The following is a 14,100-nucleotide window of genomic DNA, read 5'->3' on the forward strand; positions in this document are numbered from 1 at the left end:
ACACACACGGACCACACGGATGTGTTCTGTGTGACACGCGCCGGAGAAAAGAAGTGTCTGTGAGAAAAAAAACAAAACTTTACTCACCTTCTCAGGCCCTGCAGTCTTTGCCGCTGCTGTCACTTGCTGCCGACCGCCGCTCATTATGCAAATTGAATATTCACTTCACTGCGGCCGGAAGCAGCAGCAGCGGGGAGTCGGCAGGACCGAAGACCGAAGATCAGCACCACGGACAGCGAAGCCAGGGACAGGTGAGGAGAAAGTTCCCATTCTCCGTGTGTTATCACGGATAACACACGGAGAACACACGTAGGCCATAAACACAGCACACGGAGGGCAATACGCACCTTTGACACGTCCATGAAACACGTGCGTGATTTTCACGGACATGTAAAAGAGGCCTTATACTGAGCCTGATGAAGAGACCTGAGTAGACTCGAAAGCTTGCTATTATTACCATCTTTTCAGTTAGCCATTACAAGGCATCAACCACTGAGGGCTTCAGTTCTTTGTAAACATTCATTTCTGTGAGTACACGTGGCAAAGCAAAGCTATGTTGGAAGGCAACTGAGAAAGATCGGACTACGCTTAATTTACCAGAACCACTAGAACTACCGCAGGACGGTTGCAATGGAAGCTCAACGGTAAATACAGCCTGGAGGCAAATTGGCACGGATTTAAAAAGGAGTTCTATTGGAAAAATGAATATCTAGTATGTGGACATTATTATAAGATCACATTGTCATTTTAGGACATAATGTAGCTGTAATACTTATTAATTTCGTCCAAAACTACACTATGGGTATCACTTGGCATTTATACCCTTTTCACGCAGACCTCTAGGTTACCATATGACAGATTTTTGTCGGATAGTTCTGTAGCAGATTAGAGATGAAATTAAGCCATATTTTTACAGACGTTATTTCAGTTTTACTTGTGAAAGCTGTAAACTGCATAGATATTGAGGCCCAAAAATATCTGGTATTAAGCGATTAGTAGCAATTAAGAGCAATCATAAGTAGAACATGGTACAGATGGCCAGCGCAATTTGTATAATAGAGAAAACCTTTATGAAGCTCTGCAGGCTTATCCAGTTTGACAGAGAAAGGGCTATTAAAAAATGCTATTGAAATGAGCAGTTGTCTGAAACAATGCTGAATGCATCGGTGTATACTCCCACAGTATTATGAAAGCCAGCACGGAAATAGATCATGCTTAGCAAAGATTATATAAGCGTACTCAGCACATGAAGAGGCATTTACATATTTGTTACATTGGTGTATTATTGAAAGACACAGAGATTTCTGTAGATGCCGAGGAGTAAGGCTAGTTTCACACATCTGGCTTTTCGCCGTTTTGCCGAATTTGGCGCACACCAGTACAGTGTATACAGTACAATGGTAGCGGGACAAGTGCTGGTCACATGCTGTCATGTGACTGGAGCATGTGACCCGGAAGTTGCGGCGCTGCCATTGTACTGTATACACTGTACTGGCGTGCGCCGAATCCGGCAAAACGGCAAAAAGCCGGATGTGTGAAACCGGCCTAAAGGGTGCTTTACATGCTGCGACATTGCTAGCGATGTCGTGCGCGATAGCACTCGCCCCTGTCATTTGTGCGACATTTGGTGATCGCGGCCGTAGCGAACATTATCGCTACGGCAGCGTCACATGCACATACCTTTGCAGCGACGTTGCAGTGACCGCCGAAGAATCCTTCCTTCAAGGTGGAGGTGCGTTCGGAGTCAAAGCGACGTCACTGCGGCGTCACTAAGCGGCCGCCCAATAGCAGAGGAGGGGCGGAGATGAGCGGCCAGAACATGCCGCCCACCTCCTTCCTTCCTCATTGCCGGTGGACGCAGGTAAGGAGATGTTCGTCGTTCCTGCGGAGTCACACATAGCGATGTGTGCTGCCGCAGGAACGACAAACAACCTCGCTACTGACCAGACAACAATTTTTGGTAAATGAACGACGTGTCACAGACCAACGATTTTTGCCTCTTTTGCGATCGTTTAAGGTCGCTCATAGGTGTTACACGCTGTGATGTCGCTAACGGCGCCAGATGTGCGTCACAAACACTGTGACCCCGACGATATGTCGTTAGCGATGTCGCAGCGTGTAAAGCAGCCTTAAGTCAAGCAGCAATAGACCAGAAGAGAAAAGTGGCAGCTCACGAGGTAAGTGGCCAAACAACTTTATTCTGCGGTTGCAGACAAGCTCAGGAACACTGGGGAGAGGAGGGGTACAGGGACGGAGAGCGGACATGCAATAGAAGTTGGCTGCATGAGGCTGAAGCCGCACCCACGTATAGCCGGCGGGACTGTCAAATTAAATTATCGGGCAAGAGCATGGCATTACCAACCACCAAAATCATTCATCCAATCAATACCAGAGTTACATGCAATCTTTACTTCTTGAGAATGTACTAATGGGTTTTTTGTGGTTTTTTTTGTGAAGATAATTTGTGGGCAGGTTTCTAGTTTCATGGAATAAATTTGTACAGACAAATTAACTACCGTATTTTTCGGCTTATAAGACACACCGGATTATAAGACGTACCCCAAATTTACAGGAAACAAAGGTTAAAAAAAAAAAAGGGGGTCTTCTTACCGGGAGTGGACAGCAGTAGTGGTGGAGCGAGGTTACAGGAGGCGGTGGTGGAGTAGGGTGATGCTGCGGGCAGTTCGGCAGTTGTCCCAGATGCTCGCTGCGAGCGCAGTGAGGCAGTCAACTTCCAGAAACTGTCGGCACTGCGGCCTTCAAAGAAATGGCGCCCGGAGTCGGCACGTGCACAGATGGAGCTCTCTGCTCAAGATCTCATCTGCGCATGCGACACCTCTGGACGCCATTTATTGCTCCGGGTGTGGTACGTGTGCAGATGAGATCTTAAGCCGAGGGCTCCATCTGCGCACGTTCTGACTTTGGGCGCCATTATTTGAAGTCCGCACCGCCAACAGTTTCAGGGTGGCGACCGCAGCCCCAACACATGCCCGAGAACAAGTCCACCCATGTATTTGTTTTCACTACACTCATACTGATCAAAACAATCTGCTCTAAAATAATGGACTTGTTGCATTTGACGAATTAATTAAAAGCTTTTCCAATCTAAAATATCTTAACAGTCCAAGTTACATGTTAACATAGGACCCTTTCTTCGCTATCGTTTTCACAATTCTTGCATCCATTCAACTTGTGAGTTTTCAGATAGTCTCCGTTTGAATTTCCTTGTAGGCTGTCAGGATAGCCTCGCAGAGCTGCTGTTTTGATGTGAACGGCCTCCCATCCTCGTAGGTCTTTTACTTGAGAATACTCCAAAGGTTCTCAATAGTGTTGAGGTTAGGAGAGGCTGGTGGCGACACCATGAGTTTCTCTCCTTCCGCTATTTGCAGCATGAAATGGTGCATTTTCATGCATGAAGATGATTTTGCAATGGATAGCATGGTTCTTTTTGTGCCATGGAATAAAGGACTTTTTTTAAAAAGTCTTCATGTGTGTCTGGGACCACTGCAACCATTTCTGGTCCATTATAGCCCTCCTCACAGTATAATGGAATGCCATACAGGACAATTGTTCTTCATACCAGGGCTGTGGAGTCGGTAAGCCAAAATTCAGACTCCTCAATTTCCCTGACTCCAAGTCTTGACTCTGACTGCTTCTTACATGGCTCACGTTTAAGTGATAAATTTACTGTAGTAAAATGGTATTATCGGCTTTTCATAATCATTATGATACAATAATCAAGCTATTTAAACAGATCATAAAATATATTTATTGGAATACAACTTTAGAGCACAAAAAACTTTAATTGTAAATAGTCAATAGACTATGTAGTAAGTGGCAAAAAAAACGTTTTCAAGAAAAACGTACAGAATAATATTTGTGCAGTGTATGAATTTGTTCGGAGAAATAATATTGCCTCCATCAGATCCTCCTTCATAGATAACCTCAAATCTGATCTGATTATCTAATTCTGTTTTCCTGTTTACTCCTAGGGGTACTTTGCACACTACGACATCGCAGGTGCGATGTCGGTGGGGTCAAATCGAAAGTGACACACATCCGGCGTTGCTGTCGACATCGCAGTATGTGAATCCTGTTACATATGATTAACGAGCGCAAAAGCGTAGTTATCGTATGATCGGTGTAGGGTCCGACATTTCCATAATTTCGCAGCAGCGACGGTATGATGTTGTTACTCGTTCCAGCAGGCAGCACACATCGCTGTGTGTGAAGCCGTAGGAGCGAGGAACATCTCCTTACCTGCGTCCCGGCTGCAATGCGGAAGGAAGAAGGTGGGCGGGATGCTTACATCCTGCTCATCTCCGCCCCTCCGCTTCTATTGGCCGCCTGCCGTGTGACGCTGCAGGACCCGCCCCCTTAGGAAGGAGGCGGTTCGCCTGCCAGAGCGACGTTGCAGGGCAGGTAAGTGCGTGTGAAGTTGCCATAGCGATAATGTTCGCTACGGCAGCAATCACAAGATATCGCTGCTGCGACGGGGGCGGGGACTATCACGCTCGGCATCGCAGCATCGGCTTGCGATGTCGCAGTGTGCAAAGTACCCCTTACAGTTCTGAGATGAGTGCAGGCATTCCTTCCCAGTGCCTTCTTCTCTAATCTGTAGAGGAGGAGCGTCACTACTAAGCATATACATAAAGTGCAGCACGGATTCATCTCAACTAAAAGCCTAGATCTGTACATCAGGAATAGAACAAACTTTTATAGGACATTTCATAACTTTACAAAATTCTTCTGAAAAAAATATTTAGCGCATACTGCATTGAACTACTGTATCCTATTTATCATTTATTTTAGGAGTCAGAGTTGGTCCATTTTATACCAACTCCACCAAAATGGACACCAACTCCACAACCCTGCTTCATACAGTATAATGGCACCCACACCCCTCCATATAGTATCATGGCCCCAACACAACTTTCCGCACAGTATGATGGACCTCACACACCCCTCATAACTGTACAATTGGAACCCACAAAGCCATACAAACAATAAAATTGACGCCTGCATAGCCCTCCAAACACATAATTGCCCTCACTCAGCCCACTAAAGAGTATGATTGGCCCTCACACAGCCCTCCTAACAGTAAAATTGGCCCCACCATTGCCCTTCAAATAGCATATTGGCCCTCACATAGCCCTCCAATTACTACCATGGCTCTCACATAGCCCTGCAAATACTACAATACTACAATGACTCCCACATAGCCCTCCAAATAAAATAATGGACCATCATAGCCCTTCAAATATTATAATAGTCCCCACAAAACCCTCTAAGTAGTATAATGGCCTCCTCATAGCCCTCCAAATAATATAAAGGCCTTTAAAGATAGCCCTCCAAACAGTTTAATGGCCCCCAAAATGTACTTGTTAATTAAAAATAAAATTACCCTCCTTGTTCCCCTGCTGCTCTGGTCTCTCCAGTGTGTCGTCTGCATCCCTACAGAGTTCTGTAGGGCGTCCGCTCCTCTGTGATGTCAGAGCTCTGATGGCCAGGGAAAATGATGGAAGAGGGAGCGGACAGCTCTCTGCTCTGTCATTACTTTCAACTGTATCTGCATCCAGGATTCGGGTAAATTGAAAGTGTGACATCTGGCTCCCCCAACCCACGAGCCCCATACTGGCTGCGTTGTTTGCGGTTATTAGTGGTACATCACTGTGTTCATGACCACTTATTTAAGATTCTCCATGGTTAGAAATCAAGAAGAAAACTAATCCTCCAACAGATGGAGAAAATCAACATCAGTTTCAGTTTCTATCAAACAAATGTGGACATGATGAGTATTTGATCAGTTTTTTATCACTGTCCCCATTGGGGCTCACAATCTACATTCCTTATCAGTATGTCTTTGAGTGTGGGAGGATACTGAAGAACCCGGAGGAAACCCCCAAAGCTGGGGAGAACATATAAACTGCCTGCATTTATACTATTTGGTGATGACACACCTAAATAAGGATATTCTTTTATCAGTATGCACAATATTCCTCTTTAAGGCCTCCAACACACATCCGTTAAAAACACGAACGTGCCGCGAGACACGTATTTTCCCTGCGTGTTGCGTGTGGTAAGTACGTGTCTCGGGTACGTGCGGTCCACGTGTGTTCTCCGTGTACTGTCCATGATAGCACACGGAGAACCGGTAATTTGCATACTCACGTGGTCCGCCCTGCTGTCCAGGGTACTGATCTTCGGCTCCAGCCCCGCCCACTCCCCGCTGACGCTGCTTCCGGCCGAGCGGAGGGGCGGAGATTAGCGCCCGTGACAACACGCCCACCTCCTTTACACGCTCATAACGAGCGGCGGCCGTCAGGAACATTTTGCAGTGGAAGAATCTGCGGGGCTGGTGGAGGCGAGTATGTGTTTTTTTTATTTTTAAATTAATGACACGTGTTCTCCGGCGCGTGTCACACGGAACCGCATCCACACTACATCCGTGTGGTACGGGTGCGGGCCGTGTGACAACCGTGCTGCCGGAGAATACGTGGACATGTCAGCTTGAGAAAATCATGGACGCACGTAAGTACGGAACGGACACACGTTCCGTTCCAAAATACTTACGTGTGTTCAAACAATAATGAAAAAATAGGACCACGTGTCTCCGTGCCGCCGGTACGTGAAAAAACTGCCAAACACGTACCGGCGGCACGGATGTGTGTCTTAGGCCTAAAATACAGTGAACTATAAAGCCACGTAATGAATGATATTTGTCTCTTTTTCACAGTGTATCTTCAGGCTTTGAAGGCATGAAACAGCAGGAGATATGCAACAAAATTGTGGCCAAGCTGTTGGAAGATTACTCAAAGTTCTTTGAATGTGATTCCACAGAGAAGGACGCATTATGCGAGGACATGGCCAGAATTATTACTGTAAAAGTAAGCAGCACTTTTTTTCCTTAAAGACATGTCAAATGTGTTGAAGCATGTATAACTAATGAGTGATGAATGAAGAGCGAATTTAGAGAAGGAAAATGTATACTAATGGCCTTGAAAATAGCCTGCAGCCTGTACGCAGAATACATGCAAATGAAAAGCAACAGATGCAGTCGGAATGTTCTTAATTCTACCATGGCGTAATATCCACTTCATATTAACATCTTTCTGGTATAAAGGTAGAAAAGTATAGTCAGTCTTTTAAAACTACGCGTGGATGAAAAAGAACATGTGAGGATACTTGGGCTGCCTGAACCACAGGCAGCATGGAGCAATTACGGTTTTGCAGTGTTGTGTCGAGAAAATTAGCTGGGAACAGGCAGGAGTCAAGGAGGCAGCTCCCTGGTGTTCTGTCCCAAAGCGGGATACTTGTTAATCAAGTCAAATGGGGTGGGAAGAAGCCGGTGGTGGGTAAAACATAGCTGCTTGCAGATGTTGTCCTTTGCACCCATGACCCCAGCGCTGCAAGTCTGCAGTGCTAACCACTGAGTCACCGTACAGCCGAACCTAAGCTTCAAATAAGCTGCAAATAAACAGTAGAATACAAGCTTCATTCACCCTGCTGATCCGTTTCTCTCACGAAATACAAGCTGCTACGAGAATTGTCTGGCAGTGGCTTACACATGTATGGAGGGCTCCAGAAGAGTAGCCTCAACTGATCCAATGTTCAGCCAACTTTTACTGTTGGTCACATTGGCACATATTTGTAAAGTTCTGTTCCATGATATGAACAGAAAAAAGAAAGTAATATAATTACCAGACCCCAGCAGCAAGCGATAGACCCCAATTGATGATAATCGGGTCCCCTGTTTGCTGTCCAGCATTACAGACGACAAAATAACGCTACATGCTGTGCTGCATTGATCATTATTTATGGCCAGAACTGCATCAGTCTTTGAATGGCGCCTGCAATGCAGACTTAAATCTAATGTGTATGGTCCGCTTTCAAAGTAATTGGTTTCCAAGTGCCTGGCATTACAGATCATGTGCACATACTGTACACCTTTGCCTTGTCTCATGTATGCAATACACTTACAGTTCTCCTTTATTTTTTTGTATTGCTCCCCCCTCATATTAATTAGATTATTTTCTAGCATAGTAAATGTTCGGCCTTTTTCTCACTGCATTTGGCACTAAATCCAGGAACCTGCAATGTAGCCATAAGGGGGCTTTACACGCTGCAACATCGCTAGCAATCTCGTTAGCGATGTGACACGCCAGATCGCAGATGCGATCTGCCGAGATCGCACATAGGTCGGTTTTATAGAGCCGGTCACATGTGCGATCTCGGCAGATCGCATCTGCGATCTGGCGTGTCACATCGCTAACGAGATCGCTAGCGATGTCGCAGCGTGTAACGCACCCTATAGAGTGCAATGACAAAAGCTCAAACGGACCCATTTTTGTTCCCATGTGAAAAGGCAGATGGCAGTTCATTTGAACTTCGTGTCAGTGCACTCCATGGTTCTATGTTTTGTGGGATTCAGACAGACCACTAGACCTTTGCATAAACACAGTGTAAATAGTCTACAATTATTGCCGTATACATTTTATAATTTCATCATTATCACTGCTTTGAACCATGAACTAACCTACACTTTACATATCTGCATTCAGATTGGCTTAAGATAAGTTCACGTTCTGCATTTTCCATTGCATTTTGCAGGCAGACTTAACAGCATGTCAGCAAAAACATGAGCTATTGTTTTTCTACATAAACTCCGGCTCATGCTGGGAAGTGGCAGAATCCTCTTATTTCCACACATGTTCTGTCTTCAGACCCCTCACTATAAGAACAGATTGTCTAACAGTAGCTTAGCTGCATTACACGGTAAATAGATTATAGCCATAGGTTACTCTGCCTCTTCACATATACAACTCACTGGGGTTCAGGTCAGGATGGCTGCTATTCTAGAATAGCTCTGCTATGATATCATTTTGCTGATGTCAACCTGCAAGGTACTATTTGTGTTTGTTTAAGGCCTGGAACAGACTGTTTTCTGTGTAGTTGTTACACGATAATATTGTTTGAATGCACTAACCTCTTAAAACTCATTAGATAGCTTTAGGACGAATGGTGGTTCAGCGCTCACGGCTATATTGTCCAGCTGTATCACACACAGGAACTCGCACTCTGCCGAGTGCTCCTATGTTCTCTGTGAAAGAGCAACTGCCAGACATCTCTAGTGGCAGCTTATCTATCAGAGAACAACATTTTTGTCAGGCCGAAATTGGATATACTGGAACCTTAACTTCCCCAACATCATTTGTCAGGGGCCCTCAGACAAATTAGACTGGTGTCTAAGCCCGTCAATATTGCGTGAAATACTCAACATGTGCACGTAGCTATAAACTGGTGTGTTTTGCTTTTCCTAGGAATATAATTCAGAAAGGCCCGTTATCCCCACTAGGGTGGTGGAAGTTCAAGTGGCTTCTCAGTCTCCTAGACGAAAGGTTCGTTGACCAATTAATTTCTAAAAATGGGCCTCCTTCTTGGTATCTCACTGATCTTACAAATTATATTTTCTGCACTTTACACAGACACAAGTCCAGGAACAACCACTGAAGACAAGTAATGTTGAATTAGACTTGCCCAAATTATCTCCAAGATTTACGGTAAGAATTTTTTTTTTCACTAAATAAGATTTAAAATCTTGAACTCATTTGTGTAGTTGAGTTTACCGGTGTGTTCAGGTGTACGGGGGTAAGGATATAAGTACATCCCATCCTCATAGACACATGGACGCTGTGATTTTTAGTTAATCAGTCCAACACTGGTGAAACAGCTGTTTAACCATGTAGAAACCATGCACCGTAATTATCGCATCACCTAAGGGATATAAATAAAAGGGCCACAGGGCATAAACAAATGACAATTAGCTCCTTTTGTTGTCTGTTAGACATGACATCATAATCACCAAGTGACAGACATTTAATGGGAATGGTCTAAGGCAAATGAATCGGAGAACCCCCCCCCCCCCCCAAAAAAAATGGGTTAAAGAAATAAGGGATAATACAATTACTGTGTATTGCATGACATAATCCTTGTGCCATACGGTGCCCCCTGTCTCCACTTGATATGAGATGGTGTATAAGTTATGCCCACCTTTGCCATGCACTGCCCCCTGTCTGCACTTGATATGAGATGGTGTATCCATTATGCCCACCTTTGCCATGCACTGCCCCCTGTCTGCACTTGATATGAGATGGTGTATCCATTATGCCCACCATTGCCATGCACTACCCCCTGTCTGCACTTGATATGAGATGGTGTATAAGTTATGCCCACTTGTGCCCCCTGTCTGTTTCTATTATACTTTTCCTCTGATTGTTCCACTCCAGATTTTGGCTTTCAAATACTAAGGGGAAAAAAAACAACCAAATACTGAACGTGTGAATGTGGCCTCATTGTGAGGTGTATAGAAGAATTTCTGTATTTAGAATGTTAGGACGGGGCCACACGGGAATCTACTGCAATCCTCGCATGACACTCGACTCATGCTGGCAGCACAGCAGGGGCCGAGTGTCATGCGAGTGTTACTGTGACTGAGCCTCAGCTGCGGGGGTCGGGCAGGCGCTGCGGAAGGGAGGGAGGGATTTATCTCCCTCTCTCCTCCGTTGCCAGCTATTGCCATTCTCGCCCTGCACTTGCGGTACACCGGTGTACCGCGAGTGCAGTGCGATTTTCTCTCGCCCCCATAGACTTGAATGGGTGCGAGAGTGAAAAAAGATCACATTACAGTCGCAGCATGCTGCAATTGTTTTCTCAGTCCAATTAGGGCTGAGAAAATAATCGCTTATGAGTGCTGGCACACAGGCTAATATTGGTCCGAGTGGAATGCAATGTTTTATCGCATTCCACTCCCACCGATTTTCATGCCGTGTATTTTAGGCTTTAGAGTTCAATTAGCTACGCTACATGATTTTTTTTTTATTATGTTTTGACAGGATACTTTGATTGATGTTCAGCAAGGAAGTAATCCAAAAAATGTTGTTCCTTATACTTCACAAAAGAAGAAGGTAAAATAGAAAAATGTGGCATAATTAAAGTACCGACATGTTTATTTAATGAAATGTGCCATACATAGTCATGTGTGCCAATAGTCTTTGTAGCCCGTACCTCCACAGTACTCACTTTCACACAGTCTTGAGATGCCCTCTCTGTCGGCAGGAATTTGCACGTGAACAGTCCATCACTAGTTACTGCATGGACTTCAGCTTAGGCTGAGTCCACATGTCTGTAATCATCAGTTAGAACGAATCCTGTAGAGATCTTTTGGCAAACTGATTTCTGCTAGATCCGTTTTTTTTTAACATTGGAGTCTATAGAGCTGGGGTGGGGAACCTGTATTATGCTAAAGGTCATTTGGAAATTTCTACCAACCTTCGGGGGCCGCACAAAATTATAAATGTGAAAATGACCGTGCTATATTTGGTCAAACAATTATTTCGGATTATAAGACGCACTTTACCTCCCAAAAACTTGGGAGGAAAATGATGGGAGCGTCTTAAAATCCGAATATAGCTTTACCAGGGGGGCTGTCTGTGCAGCTTTGTGTGTGGGCGGCCGGGTGCGTGTCGCTGCATGCCGGCAGCCGGGTGCCTGTCGTGGCCAGCTGCCTCTGTCACAGCTGCTTCTCTATGCGGTGGGCGGCCTGCTGGCTGCCACTCTGTGCAGGTGGGCGGGCGGGTGGCTGTACGGACTGCGGTGGCTGTGCGGCAAGTGTCCCAGTCTGTCCGCGGTCCTGATTTCAAATGATGGCGCCGGGAGTCAGCGCGTGTGCAGATGGAGCTCTTGGATGAGAGCTCCATCTGCGCACACGCTGGTCCGGGCGCCATCATTTGAACCGGGATTGCGGACAGACTGGTACACTTCCCGCACCGGCCTGCTCCACCACTGACCTGTCGCTGCCACTGACCCGCCGCTGCTGTCGCTGCCACTGACGCGCCGCTGCTGCCGCTGTCACTGACCCGCCCCTGCTGCCGCTGTCACTGACCCGCCACTGCTGCCGCTGTGACTGACTGGCCGCTGCTGCCGCAGTCACTGACCCGCCAATGCTGCCGCTGTCACTGACTCGCCGCTGCCCCCACTGACCCGCTGCTGCCGCTGTCACTGACCCGCCGCTGCTGCCGCTGTCACTGATCCGCCGCTGCCACCACTGACACTGACCCGCCGCTGCTGTCACTGACTCACCACTGCTGCCACTGTCACTGACCTGCTGTTGACAGCACTGACCTGCCGCTGACACCACTGATCCGCTGCCGCCACCACGGATCCACCGCCGCTGCTAGCACAGCCTCTTCCTACTGTGACCCCGCTCCACCACCGCTACCGCCCCCCTCTGGTAAGACAACACCGGAGTATAAGATGGACCCCATAGTTTATTTTTTTTTTACCTTTTTGTGTCTCTAAATTTGGGGTGCGTCTTATCATCTGGTGCAACTTATAAAACGAAAAATACGGTAATTAAATCACTCCTATTGTGGTGGCTGCAGCTACTTCTCTTTGGTGCGGCTGTGAAGTTTGGTGATACTAATCATGTTGCTTCTCACAACTGCTTTTTCAGGTTTGTCTCGGTCTGGAGCGCAGCCAACTCTTTGTGATAATAAGATTGGTAAATCATATACATCACTGCAGGGGCTGGGAGTATATACATCACATAGGAGACGCTGTGACTGTTGTATATACATCACATAGGAGACATTGGGACTGCTGTATATAAATCACAGGAGACACTGAGGGCACATATATCACATGAAGGGCTGGGGCATACACATCACAGGATTCGCTTGGGGCATACACATCACAGGAGACGCTAGGGGCATACACATTACAGGAAGGGCTAGGGGCATACATATCACAGGATGGGCTGGGGGCATATACATCACAGGAGGGTCTGGGGGCATATACATCACAGGAGGGGCTGGGGGCATATACATCACAGGAGAGGCTAAGGAATATACATCACAGGAGGGGCTGGGGGCATATCACAGGAGGGGCTAAGGAATATACATCACAGGAGGGGCTGGGGGCATATACATCACAGAAGGGGCTGGGGCATATACATCACAAGAGAGGCTGAGGCACAGACATCATTGGGAAGCATAAACATGGCTGTGGGGCACAGACAGCACTGCGTGGGGGCACGGAGAGGATCACTGAGGGGGAGCAGACATCACTAGGGTGGCACGGACATCACTAAAGGTGCACGGACAGCACTGAGGGGGGACTGTGAGGCATGGACAGCACTTACGAAGCACAGACATCACTAGGGGGCACGGACATCACTGGGGGTGATAGCACTGGAGGTGGTACACAGCATTGGGGGAACACAACACTGGGGGTGATACACAGCACTGGGGGGCTGCTACAGCACTTGGAGGGCTGCACACAGCGCTTGTGGAGCAAAGACCTCACTGGGGGGAACACATGTGGGGGCTGGGGGGGCAAAAAGCACTGGAGGGTGCGCGCCGGGCACACAGCAACGGAGGGCAAGTACCAGGCACACAGCTCTGGAAGGCAGGCGCCGGGCACACAACTCCGGAGGGCAAGCAAACACCGCTGGAACCTGTGAAACGTCTGTGGGATGGAAGCGCAGAGCGCTAAACCTGCCCACAAAGTAAGTCCCAAGCACGCTGACACTGACTAGCGTGAGAGACCCTTGGTACGCGCAAGCAGCACATGTGGGGATTTAAAGGGCCACGGCCAACAAGATCACAGTGGCGGCTCGAGCACTGCCATTCTCGGGAATATGCTCGGGGGCCACAGAAAAGGTAATCACGGACCGCAGGTTCCCCAACCCTGTTATAGAGAATAGATTAGTTAATGGATTGCTATTTATCTTCCATTTCAAACTGATCCTGTAAGAAAAAAATAGATCCGTTACAAATGTAAGAAAAACAGATGGCTGAATATCAATCTGTTAACGGATCCGTTCTCCGTAGACTCCTGTTTAAAAAAAAAAAAATGGATGCAGCAGACATCAGTTATGTAACAACGGACAAAAAGTTATGTTTGCAGAACGTTTTTGCCAACGGATATCTGAAGGATCCATTCTAATGGATGATTACAGAACATATGATCTCAGCCTTACAGAGACTGCTTTAGAAGGAGCAAACAGAACTACCATTGTGTTGTTGCTGCTTTTAGCTGGAA

General features: G+C 46.7%; 1 protein-coding gene across 4 annotated transcripts in view; it reads left to right on the forward strand.

The window, feature by feature from the left end:
• FAM13A (family with sequence similarity 13 member A) overlaps positions 1-14,100 on the forward strand; it is a 344,313-nt gene that overhangs the window by 108,430 nt on the left and 221,783 nt on the right. For all 4 annotated transcript variants that reach the window (XM_075351136.1, XM_075351152.1, XM_075351144.1 and 1 more), the window contains 4 exons: positions 6,737-6,887; positions 9,321-9,398; positions 9,486-9,560; positions 10,893-10,964. In XM_075351136.1, coding sequence (XP_075207251.1) covers positions 6,737-6,887; positions 9,321-9,398; positions 9,486-9,560; positions 10,893-10,964 — 376 coding nt within the window. The remainder of the gene's footprint in view (positions 1-6,736; positions 6,888-9,320; positions 9,399-9,485; positions 9,561-10,892; positions 10,965-14,100) is intronic.

This window comes from Anomaloglossus baeobatrachus, chromosome 1, assembly GCF_048569485.1.
Source record: "Anomaloglossus baeobatrachus isolate aAnoBae1 chromosome 1, aAnoBae1.hap1, whole genome shotgun sequence".
Classification (NCBI taxonomy): Eukaryota; Metazoa; Chordata; class Amphibia; order Anura; family Aromobatidae; genus Anomaloglossus; species Anomaloglossus baeobatrachus.